General features: G+C 41.4%; 1 protein-coding gene across 1 annotated transcript in view; it reads left to right on the forward strand.

The window, feature by feature from the left end:
* The window catches only part of DYTN (dystrotelin), a 51,609-nt gene that overhangs the window by 7,890 nt on the left and 26,400 nt on the right, over window positions 1-17,319 (forward strand). The window contains exons 4-9 of the mRNA XM_047868742.1: window positions 73-158; window positions 675-775; window positions 5,575-5,646; window positions 6,144-6,307; window positions 10,876-10,987; window positions 12,670-12,818. Of these exons, the coding sequence (XP_047724698.1) occupies window positions 73-158; window positions 675-775; window positions 5,575-5,646; window positions 6,144-6,307; window positions 10,876-10,987; window positions 12,670-12,818 (684 nt within the window). The remainder of the gene's footprint in view (window positions 1-72; window positions 159-674; window positions 776-5,574; window positions 5,647-6,143; window positions 6,308-10,875; window positions 10,988-12,669; window positions 12,819-17,319) is intronic.

The raw sequence follows: 17,319 nt of genomic DNA on the forward strand, positions 1-17,319 counted from the left end.
TTTTTATAACCCACGTCACCCAGAATCACCCTGCCTTTCCCATCCTGGTCTCTGTGTTTTGTTGCCCTGCAGCACGGGAACGGGCTTGCTCAAGCTGGCACCTGTGGCTGCTGCCCTGATTGCTCTGTGCGGGGACAGCCCTCTTACGAAATACAGAGGTAACATACATAAGAATTTGCGTGTATCGAGTGCAGTGACCTCTGAATCTCCAACACACTGTCTCCTTCACTCATTCCTATTCCCTGCCACGTGGCTCTTGTTTGGTATGTCCTCAGCGCGGTGGAAGTTTTCAAGGTGTCCATCTATATGTCCTCATTATTCATAACTTTGTTATTCTTGCTCCTTATTCGTGTGGGAATTATCCGGACACAAGTGGTTATTATTCGTTTAAAGACTGGGATTCTCCTCGCATCGCCATTTTCCAGCCTCCTGGTCTTCATCGCCGATGTGCTGAATGATCAAGAGGTTGAAATGTGAATTGCTTTTCATTAGTCATCGTATTATCTAATTTGGGAAACCTTCAAAACAGCAAGCAAATAATCAAGAAATATACCTTTCCTTTCCGTTTCCCTTCACACCTACAAATAAACTGTTTAGAATTCAAGGCACATATTCTTCAAAGACGTATTGCAAGTATTCAATTTAAAGATTTCTTTTTCTCCTTGTATGTCTAGCTCTTTTTCAGCTCTATGCAGAAAATAACAGGGGAGGTTATGATTCTGGGGCACGCATGACTCGAAGGGTTTTGAGAAACCTACTAACAGATCTACAGCAGGTAAATCTCCAATACTTAAGAATTCTAAATGTGTTCCAGTTATATTAGCCACCTTTGTTATTAAGGAATATGGTTTTCTACTGTGTCAATTCTATGTTAATGTAGTTCTCCATGCAATCCCTCCCCTCTATAGCCACTGCTCTTATCTGAGCATAGACCTAATCTTTTATAATCACTTCCTAACTGGTTTCCCCAACTCAAGCTTCTCCTCCCTCCAACTCTGCCTCCACCTTGCTGTCAGTGACTTTCCAAAATGCAAATGTCACCCGCGTGCCTAAAATTCCTCCTTGGCCATTCAGGTCTATTGAACAAAGCCTAAATTCCTTAGCATCATATGAACAGCTTTCCTGGGGCAACTTGGTGGCTCAGTTGGTTGAGTGTCTGACTTTTGATTTCGACTCTTGATGTCAGGCTCCTTGCTGAGTATGGAGTCTGCTTGAGATTTTCTCTCTCTCTCCCTCTCCCCCCCCCACCCCCCGCCGTCTGCCCCTCTCCCCTCTCTTTCTCTTAAAATAAAACAAAACAAAACAAAATGAAATGAAATGAAATAGAAAAACAAAAGAAAAGCTTTCATGATTTGACCCAATCCTTCTCTTTTCAAAAAGAGATAAAATCATGATTTTTATAGGAATACAAAATGAACATGTGTCCAAAAATGTATTTAACTTGTTAATTGAAAGAAAGCATCAGCAAGATGTTACAAGTAGTTAAAAGAAATAGCCCAAGAACAAACAAAATGGTAGATAAGGAATATTAAAATGAATTTGCAAGTGGATGAAAGATTGACTTTTGGGGGAGGAGGGGGAGGTTGGTCACCAATCAGGATGGAATTTATTTGCATGTCTATAGATGAGAATTATTTGTATTTCAATCTGATTTCTACCACAAGTTAACTTTAATTTTCTACAGAGTTGTAAAATAACCTAGTCACATGATATATAATGATGCATGTCTCCGTAGGTTCCAGAATCACCATTGAAAAGATATCCAGTGGTTTCTTCTGTTTGTTCCATAGTGTTTAATTTTTTCTTACCTTTTGTACACTGATTTCACTCCTTTGTATCAAAATCTTTACCCTGCCCAACATGTACCAAGTTCTCCATGCCTGACTTGTGTGGTTCCTTTTATCTCCAACAGCCTGCGTCTCTTTTCCCTTGGCGAATACTGTTCATGTCTCAAGTCATTTAGATTATTAGTCACCTCCTCACTAAAAGCTCTTTAACTCCCTGTGCATAACTTTGTTGTCAAATTTTGTTGCATTTATTGCCAGATATGTGGCTTCCACACTAGGCTGCTTCTCCAGGGGAAGGATTCTATTGCATTCGTGTTCACGTCTCTGATGGCTTAAAAAGTGCCTGGTAGTAAGGCCTTCGACAAATGTTTAATGAAAGTATAAATGAAATTCAGTCCTAAATAGTTAACATTTGCATCATTTCCTGTGCTTGAAGAATGTACAAATGTACTGCTATTTTTAGCCTTGCTAGGTAAGGGAATTGAACCTCCTTAAAGTAAGTATGTTACTTAAATGTTAAACTGATAGGGGCGCCTGGGTGGCGCAGTCGGTTAAGCGTCCGACTTCAGCCAGGTCACGATCTCATGGTCCGTGAGTTCAAGCCCCGCATCAGGCTCTGGGTTGATGGCTCAGAGCCTGGAGCCTGTTTCCGATTCTGTGTCTCCCTCTCTCTCTGCCCCTCCCCCGTTCATGCTCTGTTTCTCTCTGTCTCAAAAATAAATAAACGTTAAAAAAAAAATTTTAAAAAAAATGTTAAACTAATAATAAATGATGTGTCTGAGCAAGAACTTCTACAAATGGATTAAGCAGACTCCAGATTGTCTTCTGTGGAAGTGGTTGCTCTCCCAGCGTACCTTTTACCCATTTCAAGAATGTCTCTACTTTTTTTCCAGCCCCTGTAAAATCCCCACAACTAGGCTTTCTGCACTATGATGCCATTAAATAGCTTTCTATCATTTTTCTCCTGGGTCTCCCTCCTGGGTCCCCTTCCTCCCTGTAAGGGAGGAAAAAAAATAATCTTTTCTTCTACCCATTGTAAGGTTCTCTGGCTGGGGCCCTGTAGATTAGACTGACAAAAGACAGATTAACAAGAGGAGAACAGACAGAAATTTATTAACATGTATACGGTGCACACACATGGGAGTACCCAGTGCTGAGTAACTCAAAGGGATGACTAGAATTCAGGCTTACGTATAATCTCAAGCTAAACAAAGGGAAAGGGTTTTGGGCTTCCTGGTGGAGAAGGAAAGTTATGAGAAGGTGACCAGGAAAACTCTGATTGTTTAGTAAGGTTTGTTGTGCGGATTTAAGTCAGTACCTTGTCCATTGATCAGAGTTGTTAAGACCCCTCCTCCTTCTGGTAGGGAAAGAGAGACACCCTTGGCAGACGAAAATTTCCTTTATAAATAAATGTACATTTTCTTTACAAAAGGAAAACTTGTGCCCTGCTTTTAGAGCTTTTCCTGCATCTGCTGGTTTTCAATGGCCTTTAGCTCAAAATAATCCATACGCCAAAGAGGCACATATTGGGGTGGCATATTCTGGTACTCTTCAGGACCAAGAATTCGGAACTGGGGAAGGTCATGAAGGGGGTGGGTAAAGAGGAAGATTATTAGAACTCTAGGACAGGGAGTATGGTTTAGAACAACCTATCCAAAATTACCTGTGATTTGATTTGGTCTTAATATCTTAGGTTCATATTGATCATGAGGATATTTAGTTTATTCTGGAAATTCCAAGTAATAGTCAATAGGTTCATATTTTTTAAATGGAGTAATGATTTTGTTTTTAATTTAGAAGGTTAAACTTCAGGCATAGCTATTGGTGATCGTGGCACACGGATCCCACGGACCCTTAGGCATATCTGCCATAGCAGAGGCACCTAGCCCAACACCCCTCACATCTCAGGGCTCGAGCTAACGGGGAGCCGGGGAGATTGGAAGAGTCTGTCCATCCATTTCTGCAGGCAGACTTGTAAGACTGGAGGGCTTAGGTGGATGTCACGAAAGTAGGTGGACTGAGGGGCATTTTCCTTCTCCCGTAGAAATCCTTGTGTTCACTTTCTAGCTACTGTAGCTTGCCCCAGGCTAGCACCGTATCCAACAAACCCTAAAGCTCTGTCCTTGTTCCAGGCCCAACTGAGGTCAATGAGCTGCTGAAATGGCAGCTCGAGCAGTGCTCTGTCTGCCACCGGTGCCTTAGTACGCTCCTGAGAGAAGTCTTTGGAAGATGGAAATTTGCATAGCAAATTATCATCCCATTGACTTCCATTAAGAACTCAGAGATGGATTCCCATAGAAAATTCCAGGCCCCGTTGTGTGATTCAAACCCCTCCCCTAAGGATCCTAATTATCATTTCAAGTGGCATTCTGCCTCTGCTAGTGTTCCATCTAGCCACATGGGATCTTCCATAGCACACCTGCAAGAAATTAGTCAAATGGACAATGAATCCAGACAATTTTCACGCACACACTTAAAGCCAAAATGTGGAGGTGAAAGCCTCCTACCGAAGTGAGTTTTCTTTTGGCCGATGGCAGAATCACAGAGCTGGCAAGCCGGCTCCATCTGATCTCCTTCCCTTGATTTACATGAGGTCGACCCCCTTTCTCAGGGCTCAAGAACACCCTCCAACTAATTTTCCAGTTAGTTCAACACTCACAGGCCAAAGTATGGCCAATGAGTCAGTTTTTCAGACAAAGGCCAAATGACGTAGGGAGCAGTTACTTATGTTCAGCTGGTGACGGGGTTATTATCAATTTAAAGTACAGCCATCTTGTCGCTGTTACGAAAATGTTTGTTGACTCCTGCCTGGCTAATTGTCAGCAAAGTGGTTCTAAGTGCCACTTTCCTGATTAGAAGAATGTTTATTCGAGTTGATGGACTCAGCAGGGGGGTCTTTGAAATTACTTTTGAGCTTGCAGGCGATGCCTCCTGACAGCCAGTGCTGTACAAGACATCAGACGCGAAATTAGGACTTGTGACCAAATGGGCATAAATGGAGGTGACAGGTACACGTATTTGTGCATATAGATAATGTCAGAACCAAGTCCCTGGCCATCTTGGCAGTCACAAGGGGTTCTTAGTCCCTTAGTTAAACTCCCTTGGTGATCATGATTGAAAGGTGGAAACCATTGAGTGAGGCAGTGCAGACAGACCCCTTGGAACACCTACAACAGAAGTCAGAAGGACAAAGCTTTGTGAGCACCCCTCAACAGAGTAAGGAGTCTTGAAGCGAGATCTCAGTTCTGCAGCTAAATCACTTTTTTTTTTCACCCTGAGCAAAACAGTAAATCTCAATCGCCCCTTGCTTTAAGCAAGGATAATGATTCCTGCTCTACCCCAGAAACTGGTGTTTGTTGAAATGCCATGAAAGTGTTTTAAAAGGTTTTCCTTAAAACCGCTCTGAATATTAATACAGTATCATTGTTATATGTGATTCACAAGTAAATGAGGGCAAAGAAGGGTGAAAATAATTGGATTGGGATCATAAGAAGTGAAACAGCGACAGCCGTGCCTGGATTGCCCCAATTACTAGACTGTCTTCTCACCCTCCTCCTTCCTCTCAGCCCCACTTTTTCCCACTTGTTCATTCATTGTCCTCATGCAGACATTGCACAAAACCCACAAATTTCTCATCTGCTTGGACTGAGGCAGTTCAACCAGTCTCAGGCACTAAATACTTGTGACCCCGTGGCTGTAAGCACCTCTACTCAGAAGTGCTGATTTCAGTGGTCACCTACTTCTCTATTTTCTCACAACTGACATGGGGATTTCTTGCCTCTTGTAGATCCCAACTGTTGTAGGGGAGAGTCGTGCTCTGTGCTCTGTGGAAAGTGCCACCCGCAGCTGTTTCCAAGGGGTGAGTATGATGCAACTGTCCCTGGGACTTGGGGGCAGATCCCCGGGAGTTGGGGGCAGACAAGTTTGCTGCCCAGTTCAAATTACAGAATTGCTACTCCACACAGCGTCCGAGACAACCTAATTCAAGATATAACCTTGCCTCGGAGCATCTGGGGGGCTCAGTTCATTAAGCAGGGGACTCTTGATCTTGGCTCAGGTCCTGATCTCACGGTTTGGGAGATTAAGCCCCGCATCAGGCTCTGTGCTGACAGTGAGGAACCTGCTTGGGATTCTCTCTCTCTCTCCCCCTCTCTCTCTGCCTCTCTCTCTTTCTCAACATAAATAAAATAAACATTAAAAAAAAAAGGTATAAACTTGCCTCTGACTTTTCATGTGATAAACGTCTTTGGCAGAGCTGACAGAAACAGCCAGAAAAGAAAATGAAAATACATTTGCATCTATACTAGAGACCAAAGTCAAGCTGGAAACACATCTAAGTGAGCCATTGTTTTTCAGGTGTTAAGCCCAACAATCAAAGAAGAAAAATTCCTCTCTTGGTTACAGTCTGAGCCTCCCATCCTCCTGTGGCTCCCAACCTGCTATCGGTTATCTGCCACTGAAATGGTCACTCACCCTGTTCGGTGTAGAATCTGCAGGAACTTCCCAATCACTGGACTGAGGTACTCATCAGTGTTTCGCATACGGTCATTCTCCAAATGGGTCTCGGAGTAGAGCTGTGTCTCTCCAGATTCCTTTTGAGGTCCTTCTCACAGATCTGGAACTCAGTTGATATTTTGAAAACTACTCAGTCAGTAATTTTCTGCATGACGGATCTTGGTTGACAATAAATTATATTTTATCTTCTGTAATTAATGGAGTATTAAATTCTTCCACTAACACAGTCTGATCAATAGACATTTGTATTTCTTTAGGGGGAAAATGTGTTTTCTTTTGTTACAAAAGAGATATTTAAATTTAATTTAAATATTTAGCTTAAATATTTAAATATTTGGGAGCTATTTATAAGAATTACAGTAATAATAATAGTTTATGAACTGTTGAGTGTTAGGCTGAGTGGTTCACGTGGACCATTTCGTTTAAGGACTTGTTAGAACCTCTATCCAAGGTGGCATTATTATCCCCAATTCGCAGAGAAGATAAATGACTTACTTGCACATGCTTAGCAAGTAGCAGATGCTGGCGGACTGAATCCAGAGTCTCTGCCTTGCAACTATGATGCTATACTGCCTCCCAGTGCAGAAAGCTGGGAACAAGGGCTCAGGATCCAAAGGAATAAAATCAGGTTTTGTGGGGGCAGCTCACACCAAGTCTCCACTCTGCCTGGAGGAAAGGGCAGATTTGGAAGCTAGGTTTGGACATTCAGATCTTTCCAAAGCTTTGAGGATGAAAGTCGGAACCCCACCTTAGGAAAAAGGGTGCTGTTGGTCTCCCGTAAATAAAACAATGAAGAAGTGAAGTTCAAGTGGTTGAAAACTTGGGGAGGAAAGAAGGAAAGCAGCAGGTCTAGGCCAAGCACAGGGATGCCATTATCGTGGTGAATGAACACAGGTAGGGGCTGAAGGGGTGGGGTAGGACTGAATTGCTGAGAAAACCCAGTTGCTAAAAACAAGTCAAAGAAAGGGGTGTCCAGAGGGGCAGGAGTGAGGACTTGGGGACTCTGTTCCTCTTCTCATCCTATACTTGCAGATCTTTACTAGCCCAGACAGTAAGCATGCTCCCTGTGGGTATAAATTACATCCGCTGGGTCTCTGGCCAACCTGGAAATCATGTTTTAGTTTTGCCAACGAAATGAATTGGGTTTGCAGAGAATTCCGAGTACATGGTGAAATTTCATTCATGATTAACTGTACTTTAAACAATAGAACCTATAAATGGGAAGGACTGTTGGAAACCAAACCAAAGAAATCTCCATACTGCAGTGAAAAACAAACTCCTTTTATAGTGGACAGTGGAGGAACATGAATACGATGTACCATGTGATATGCAGCCAATAAATAAGTATTAATTAAGTGGTTACCACATGTCCTGCCCTCCCCCCAGGGGCAGAATTCACTTTGCAGTTATATAAAACACAACTTTTACACCGAAATGTTTTTAAATTATTGTGTGTAACACAATGCAGATATTATTAATCCTGTTTTACAAAGGAGTCTCAGAGAGTTTGAGTGGCTCAGGTCATACGAAGGCGGAAAGCAAAAAGGGCCATACGCTAAAGTTGAGACTACGTCACTTTCTACAGAGAATGAAATTAAGCTTCCTCTTAGAAATGCCTCCGTGCAACCCATCTTTCTTTCTAGACATCTGAGGCAATGTACAGTTCTCATATATGCAGATGGCTGAGCAACTTGCCCAAGGCCATTAACCTCTCTGGGCCTCGATTTCTTTAGAAGTAAAAGGAGAGCTGGAGCCAACGGAGTGCTAGACTTACTTTATCTATAACCTTCTGAGTCTATTAGAAATTGCATGTATTACAGTCCCAGCCTTAAGCTTGTGTTTTTGGCTCTCATAAGCTGCAGCAATAGCCTCGCGGCTTTAAGTTTTAGTGAGATGAAGAAGGTCATTTTAAAGCAGATCTGGAGGTAACAGGGAGAGGCAAGAGCTCAACCTTACAAAGAGGAGGTAAAAAAATCAGAGATTGTTCATAAGCCAGTGTTATATTTTAGCAGGATGTATCGTATTTATGCTCTGTGATAGCCATGTAAGGTTGGGATGAGATTGGGGGAAAACCCAGACTTGGTTCTCTCTTGGTAAAGGCACCAACAGATCCATCTCATCAGGGATGGATGGATCTACGCCTTCTACAAAGGTGTAGAAAACTCCGCCTTTTCTCATGTACCTCTAGGTAGCTTCTGAGCATAAAGGGACTAATGCAAGGTTAGGGTCAGTGTATTGTCCTCGATGAGTCGACTGCAGCCATATGTAATGCTGATAAAGTAGCCAGTACAGGTGGCTCATCAAATACTCTTTATATAAAATATCGTGTTCTACGTTTCACGCAAACAGCAGTTATCTTCCCAATTCTGCATGTTGAATCATTTTCAAAGCTTTGTAAAAACCTTTGTAAAAAGCCAGGCCAAGAAGGCAGGGCTTTCCAGTCCCATTCTTCTCGTGAAGAAACTAAGTCATTCACTTAACTTCTTTCGTCTCATGTTCACTGAAAACGTTCAGTGCACCAGGTATCCTCCAAAGCATCTGACCTTAAGTTCCCACTTCAGGGTCACTGGTAATGGTGGGGTGTGTGTCCAAATTCAAGCCTCCTGCACCAGCGGTCTATTCCAGGGGTGAAAACAGCTGGCTGTCCATTCAGGCGGTATCCCTGGGCTCAAAACCTAGTTCCCCCTCTGACCAAGACGTGGTGTAACTGTGTGCAAGTTGCTTAAATTCTGATTGCTTCAGTTTATTTATCTGAAAAAATGAGAATAATAAGAATGCCTTACCTCAAAGAACTTTCATGGGGATTAACTGTCAATACATGTAGATGTATTGCATATACATATGCACATGTATACGTGCCTGCCCTTAGTAAGTGTTCCAAAACTTTGGAACTGTTTTGGCTACCTTGGCTACTATTCTAGCCATTCGATGCTGTTTATGAATACTGTATCATGGAACGAGGTGTCAGGGTTAGGCAGTGAACAAGGGCAGCTGACGGTTGGTCTCACGGAGCTTACATTCTTCTGCTCTGCCTTCCAAGGACTGTGGTCAGAAGACCTTCTGCCATCTGGCCTCAGGGGCACTCCAAGTTTTGATTCCTCTGTTCTTCAGAATAACCAGCGGGTCTGATAGATTTGATGTGCTCTAAACCCTCCTTCTTGGCTCCAGCCTCCTTACCCCACTCCTTTCTATCTGGAACTTCATCCTCGTTGATCTGGAGCCCAATGGCACACTTCCTCCATGAAAACTTTTCTGACCTCGCAGCCCACAGGGGTCTCCCCCTCTCTCCCTCCTACAGCACTTGCCTTCTATGCCTCACATTTGGTGCATAATCACATATTGCTTAACTTTTCCAGTTAGGACCACAAGCTTCCCTATCATCTCTCTGCAGCAAGACATGAAATTTGAAGAGCACGGGGGTCTGGTCATATTTCTTTTTCTGTAACTTTCAAGGGAGGGGTTGAAAACTCAAATGTTTACAGGAGCTAGGCACGTAGTCTACATGTGAGAAGTTGGCCAGGTAGGGATTGTGGTGAGCTGGAGACTGTTATCTCCAGTCTAGAAGGAGTAGCTGTCACTTTGCCCTCACCTATTATTGTCATTGATGAAGAAGACAGAGCTTTTATGCCACCTACACTGTGTTTGGAGAAGAGAATTAAAATATCAGAAAAAAAAAGTATAGATCCCCAATCTTTGACAAACACTATGATTCCATTCAAATATTGTCAAAAGTCACTAAATCGTAACTATGAGGCCTTACCAGCCCTCCCTGATATCACCATATTATGAAACACCCCTCCTTCCCATGGGTCTCAAGATACCCTCCTCTCCTGCTGACCATGGGAGATTTAAGGGTGTGACTGTTCATAAAAGAAGGACTTCAGTGTTGATGTATTAAGAAGCTTGGGTGTGGTGGTCGCCCCCCCACACTCCAGCTGAAGGAACAACCCTCGTCCACTGCGTTTCTTTCCTACAGACAGAGTTCTAGAAAAATCACAAAAGTTGCTTTTAAATTCTTTATCTACGGCTTTATTTTCCCCAATACCATGCAGGAACACAGGTCCGGTATTATCCTGTCTTGAAATTCCTCAAGAGAAGTCAAAAGTCAGAATGTACTGAAATCTCCTGGTGTTTGGTTTTTGGTTTTGTTTTGTTTTGTTTTGTTGTAACTTGGCGACTAAATTCAAAAGATTTGAATGCCACCATACAAAATGTGGCTTCAGACTTAGGGCTCTGTCTTCAGGGTCGTAGTACACAGTAGCCTGCCTGTAGAAAGTGTTCGGTATATCTGCGGGGGCATGAATCAGACTTCTCTACTATAGTTTGTTGAATAAAACGATGTTAGTGTCATGCTGTATTATAAAAAAAATACTATCAAAAGAAGATTTCTTTGATTAAAAATAACATGTCAGAGTCACTTAACGTCCCTACAAAGTTTGGGAGAAATTTTACGCTTACTTGATAGCCGTGATATCTCCTGTATGTTCTGGGGTACCCATTCTCCACCTGAACGTTATTTTCTGAGCTCATGAGCTAGTTGCCACCTTAGCCTTACTTCCGTTTTAATTGACAGATACCGCTGTCTGAAGTGTCTCGACTTTGACATCTGCCAGGCGTGTTTCTTATCTGGTCTTCACAGCAGGTCCCACCAGAAGGCCCCTCCTGTGTTTGAGCATTGCGTCCAGGTAACTTCTAGTGCAAAATACCAAGCATTCATGAATCGGTACCGGTGACAGCAGTTCACAAACTTTGCCTCCAGTAAAACCACAGATTCTGGTCCTTTCGTTCACGATAATGTTTAAGAGTAAGGAAGGGGTGGGATGCCTGGGTGGGTCAGTCAGTTAAGTGTCTGATTCTTAATTTCGGCTCAGATCATGATCTTTCGGTTTTTGGTGAGTTCGAGCCCCCCATCCAGCTCTGTGCTGATGGTGCAGAGCCTGCTTGGGATTCTCTCTCCTCTCTCTCTGTCTCTCTGCCCCCTCCCCCACTTGTGCTGTTTCTGTCTTTCTCAAAATAAATAAATAAACTTAAAAAACAAAAGTCTAGGGAAATGGCAAACTCAACCTTAAATATCTCTCAATATAAATCTACAAATATTTTTTTACATCATAGATTTTATTAAAACCTATTAGGGGCAAGAAAAGGCCAAACAACACTCAGTACGAAGCCACTGATAACACACTATATTGCAGACAATATCTGAGGAATAAGAGGGGAACAGCATTGGGAGTGGACTCAAAGAAAAAAGGCTTTGATTTGGTAAAAATGACAAACCTAGGCTTCTAGTTACTAGTGCCTCTGGGGAAAACTTTTCTTTTAGCATGTCTTATCCTGAGCCCTAAACTTCCAGTATTTTTGCTGTAGGAAAAATGAAAGAGAAAAATTGCCATCTCGGTTTTGACTGAAAGAATATTAAACTGAGACTTCACAACTGCCTTTCAAATGTTTTTTTTTTTTTTTTTTAAGAAAATCTACTCAGCAAGAGAATTCAGGTCTTTTGAAGAGACAAGAGAAAGAGGATAGTTAATTTTAAGCAAGGAGCATTTTCATTTTCCCAGAAAGAACACTTTCTTCTCATCGCTAAGTTCCTACAAATCCATTTCACCATATAGATTTTGTCACACGGCAATGGTGAGAGATGTTGATTAGCTAGCCTTACGGAGGACAGCTTTCTCTTGTTCTCTCTTTAACATGAATGGTCCACAAAAGTCAAGTGCTTGGATCTTGCCAAAGAATTCCAGTGGGTATTGTTTTATGCAACTTAACCCAGATGCTGGGTTACTTGTTGGCCTGGGGAGATATAGGGCTTCTTGAGGTTAGACTGACACCATGTGGTCACTTTGTTATTACACTTCAGATTTCAAGACCTGAAAATCTTTGAATAAAATCCCTCATTCCTTTGTTCTTTTTGGCAGAAGTTCTTAAAGTGAGGTTGATGGGTGGACTTCAGGTGGAATCCACTGATATTTTGTATAGAATTAATTGTACGAGCCACTTTTCTGTAGATAAATCCACGAGTGACCATCCAGTGTGGAAAGGAATCCACACCCCAAATGTTAGCAGCCCTGGACCTAGCCCTGTTTCATACACCTTCCAGATTCAGCCTTCCAGGTTACTGGATTGCTCTAAGGAAGAGAGGCTATTTGTGTAAGCTGAGTGATCTTTAATTTAGAAACTTACACTGCGTGGACAAGTAGACAGAATGCAAAGAAATTCATGTAGTAAGAAAGTAACATGATTTTTCTAAGGGCATAAAAGTGAATGAAATAATTCCAAAAACTTTCATGGTGGCCAGTCCACTCAAGTAAGGAAAAAAGACCACACTTAGACTGATAGGACCCCTTTTTAATGTTGGCTATTCCAGCAGATGTCAGCAAAGGAGAATACAAAATTCCTCCTCAGGACCCTCAGAAACAACCTGCTCCAAGGGCGCTGTGGGAGAAAAGAAGCTTTAAGAAGGCGGTGGCTCCTGGACCAGGTGACCCCAAAGAACATGGCTGACCACGCAGAGGCCAGGTGAGTGTCCATGAGTGACGGTCCTGTAGGGCAGCCCCTCAGGAGCCTGGGGACTCAGTTATGCAGCCGGCACAGCATAGCACAGCACACACACATGCGCGCGCGCACACACACACACACACACACAGCTGCTTTCATAATGCTGACCGTAAAGAAGGCACGACCTGGGGGTGAGAGGGTGCTTAAGATGTGTTTCCCCTCCAAAAATGATCTTTAATTTTGAAGTAGAACAAGAGGCAAAAGTACTTCTAAATGGCCCATCCTGACGTCTTAAAGGCATCAAACCCAGGAGCCTTTTAACAACTTTGCTTTTTAACCCTAGTTTTGTTGGTTTGCTTTCAAAAGCCTAATTTAGAATTAATACTTTATTTTTATTAAAAAAGGGAAAGAAAAGCACTCAGAATCCCATCACGCATAGATGAGTACCAGTCACATTTTAGTATTACCAAAACAGGAATTATGCTGTGGATACGACTTTTTTAAGTTTAATTAATTAATTAATTAAGAGAGAGCATGTAGGGAAGAAGCAGAGAGAGGGAAAGAGAGAATCCCAAACAGGCTCCATGCTGTCATCGCAGAGCCCGATGCTCGGCTCGATCCCATGAACTGTGAAATCATGACCTGAGCTGAAATCAAGAGTTGGACACTGAACCAGCTGAGCTATCCGGGTGCCCCTGTGGATACAATTTTTGATTCTTCTTTTCATCTACATTAAATGGAGAGTATTTCCCCATCATTAGTTTCCAAAATATTATTTTTAATGGCCTCACTTTCATCCTTATAAGAAAGTATCATAATTCATAAACAACCTGATTATCATTAAACATTTTGGTTATTTTCAAAATTTGCCCCATCAAAATTCTGTAGTCAACATCCTTATACATGCATCTGCCTACAGTTTAAATATTTTATTACGATAAATTTGCTCAAATAAAATCATTGGATCAAAAGTTCTGAATTTTGTTAACCCTTAAAATTCAGAGTACCAAATTTGTGCTCCAGAGGGTTATCTCAAAGCTTGCCCAGCACTACTAATATATGAGGTCACCTATCACTTACCTAAAGATCACCAGCCTAAAGATGACTTTAAAAAGTCTTTGTGGGGGCACATGTGTGGCTCAGTTGGTTAAGCGTTCAACCCGGGCTCAGGTCGTGATCTCATGGTTCATGGGTTCGAGCCCCATGCAGGGCTCTGTGCTGACAGCTCAGAGCCTGGAGCCTGCTTCGGATTCTGTCTCCCTCTCTCTCTGCCCCTCCCCCACTCATGCTCTGTCTCTCTCTGTCTCTCAAAAATAAATAAACGTTAAAAAAAATTTTTTTTAAAACAGTCTTTGTGATGGGGGCACTTGGCTGGCTCGGTTGGTGGAGCATGTAACTGTTGATCTTGGAGGATGTGAATTTGAGCCCCATGTTGGATATATTGTTAAAAACAAAATTTTTTAAAAAGTCGTTGTGATGTTAATTTTGGAAGTAACCATCTCAAAATGTAAAATTGTAGAAAACAAAAGAAAGAGATACTGTTTCCATGGGCTTATGATCATCAAAATTTTTGGAGAAAAAAACCCCAGAATTATTAATTTTACCTACAGAGAATAGAGGAGATCAACTTAAATCAGACTGGTATTCATTTATTAACTTTTTTTTGTAATCTTCAAATGTTTTCTCAGACACCCACCAGCATATTTCTATCTCAATGCCAGACCCTATTTCTAGGGTCATTTTGTCACTTTCCAATCTAAATATGTTTTATAGTTCTTTCCTTTCAAGGAAAAACTACATGTTGACAGTGCAATTAGATACCATTTATTATGCCTGTGTCACACTTACCTAACAGGCTGCATCAATATATCTTTAGACTTAGAGAATTTGAGTATCTGGATGTATATCTTTAATATAGTACAAAGAATTTTAAAATAAGCACAAAGATATCAGGTGCCAATTCATCTGTCTTCTTCAAGACAGATTTCACTTTTCCCAGGCAAAGAAACAATACAATGTGTTGGCTAGTCATCTGGATTTATTATACACTTGAGATCTTGTCTAAATTCCTACATTCTCATAGTTAGAACACAGAGATCCATACTCTTAATTCTATTTCTTTTCGCTGCTAAAGCCAGACTGATGTTTTAAAAGCACAAATTTGACGGCATTCCTCATGTGCCCATATCCCCTAAACTCCCACGTCTGACATCCCTCCAGTATCCTCCCATTGATTTTAAGCTAAAAACTAAAAGTTGTAATAACCACCTGGGTGGCTCAGTCAGTTAAGTATCCAACTCCGGCTCGGGTCGTGATCTCGCAGTTCTCAAGTTTGAGCTCCGCGTCAGGCTCTGTGCTGGCAGCTCAGAGCCTGGAGCCTGCTTTGGTTTCTGGGTCTCCCTTTCTCTGTCCCTCCCCTGCTCACACTCTCTTTCTGTCTCAAAAATAAATGAACATTTTAAAAAAAGTATTACCTTTAAAAACTGTAATGATTTAGAAAATTTCTGCATATTTTGGGCCCCCTGAGCACCTCTCCAGTTTCATCTTCCCCCCGCCCTACATTGTCTCATATCTTCATGTTCCCCACAAGACTAAGCCAAGTACCCACCCTCTGAAGACTTAAACCTTTGCCTTAAGGAATTGGTACCCCTCACTCCTAAAGACCCATAGAAGTCTTTGCTCATATGTCATCTCATCCATAAGGCCATTCTTGATCACTTACCATTTCAACCCCGTCGTCCCTGTCACTGGCACTCCAATCTGCCTCTCTTGCTTTATTTTATTTCAGAGCATTTCATCAGCACCTGACATCCTATATATTTTGCTTTTATTTTTTGTTTGTTTGCTATAATGTGAGCTCAGGGGTGGGGGTGGAGAACCTTTTATTGTTTCCAGTTGTATTTCCAGAATTTGGATCAATGTCTGCATTTGATAAATGCTCAATAAATGTCTGTTGAATGATTGGCTGATGGACTGAATAATACAAGGATGGAAGTTTGATGAAGGAATTGATTGGGGTAATAAGATAGGTCATGAACTCTTTTAGAAGGGAGCATGAGAGGAGCACCTGGGTGGCTCAGTCGGTTGAGTGTCCAACATCGGCTCAGGTCATAATCTCATGGTTTGTGGGTTCAAGTCCCATATCGGGCTCTGTGCTGACAGCTCAGAACCTGGAGCTGTTTTGGATTCTATGTCTCCCCCTTCCTATGCTCCTTCCCTGCTCATGCTCTGTCTTTTTCTCTCTCAAAAATAAATAAACATAAAAAAAAAAAAAAGAATGGAGCTTGAGAAAGTCTCACAAGAGTGATTACACAGTGTTGGGAGAAGGTAGTGAAGTGATTGAGCTTTGTCCTCAGTCAACTGTGTGGCTTTGGGGAAATCACTTCATGTTTCTATGAATCAGTTTCTTCACTTGATAATAAAAATAACCTGTCCTATAATAAAAATAACCTGTCCTTCCTACTCGGAGTAGTATCAGTGGAGATAAGAGGAGGGACAGAAATTGCAAGCGCTATGCAAAGCTAAAGGTTTTTTAAATGTCAATGTGTTCTACTCTGTCTACCCGAGTGCAGTAAAGTGCTCCCCAAAGTAAAATTCTTGTGTAATAATTTTCAGTTTAGCTTAGATATTAATGAGTTCAGAAGTTCTGATCAGTGGCTGATCTAGGAGAAATGATGAGGAATATTATTAGTTAACAATGTGACAATAGGCAGAAACACATCCCTGATACCTGTTGACATATTAGTACTGATCATTATCTAAGAGATTAATGATTTTGCCAAGTGATAGTACTAAAAATTCATTCATTGGTTCAGCAAATATTCTGCACGGTAATGAGCCTCCTCCCTTTTAATGTGAATTCACTCACTTTAAATATAATGGTTTACATTGAGATTATTTTCACTTACAAAAAACATAACCGAAAGCCAGGTGCCAAATATCACCACTGTTATTAAATATTTTGGGAAGTTCTTACATATATAATAAAAAAATTAAAACAGTGAAACAGACAAAATTTCTTTCATTTGCAGCTAATATGATTGTAAATCTCCAAGAAATCTTAAGTAACTCTAGCAAAAACTATTAGAATTAATAGGCTTTGAGTGGTGGGAAATAAAATATATATGCACAAATTAATAGCTCTGTACTATGATAACAACAGCCAGCTAGAAATTTTGTTAAAATCCCATTTACAGTACCTGTAAAAATTATTTTAAAGAGAAACTAGGGGAAAAAAGCTTAGCAAAAAAGATACAAAAGCCACGTTAAAAAACTATAATATTTCAGAGTGCAGAAAATAAGACCTGAAAAGGGGGGCAACATCCCAAATTCATGAAGGAGAAGACTCTAGCATGAGAATTGTACATGCTCTGAAAATTAATATAGTTGATCCTCATTATTTGTAGTTATGAAATTTTTGAATGCACTTACGAAAATGTATTTATAACCCTAAAATCAATACTTGCAACGTTTTCCTGGTCATTTGCAGACATGCACAGAGTGGCAAAAAATTTGAGCTGCC

The sequence above is a fragment of the Prionailurus viverrinus genome, chromosome C1, assembly GCF_022837055.1.
Source record: "Prionailurus viverrinus isolate Anna chromosome C1, UM_Priviv_1.0, whole genome shotgun sequence".
Lineage (NCBI taxonomy): Eukaryota > Metazoa > Chordata > Mammalia > Carnivora > Felidae > Prionailurus > Prionailurus viverrinus.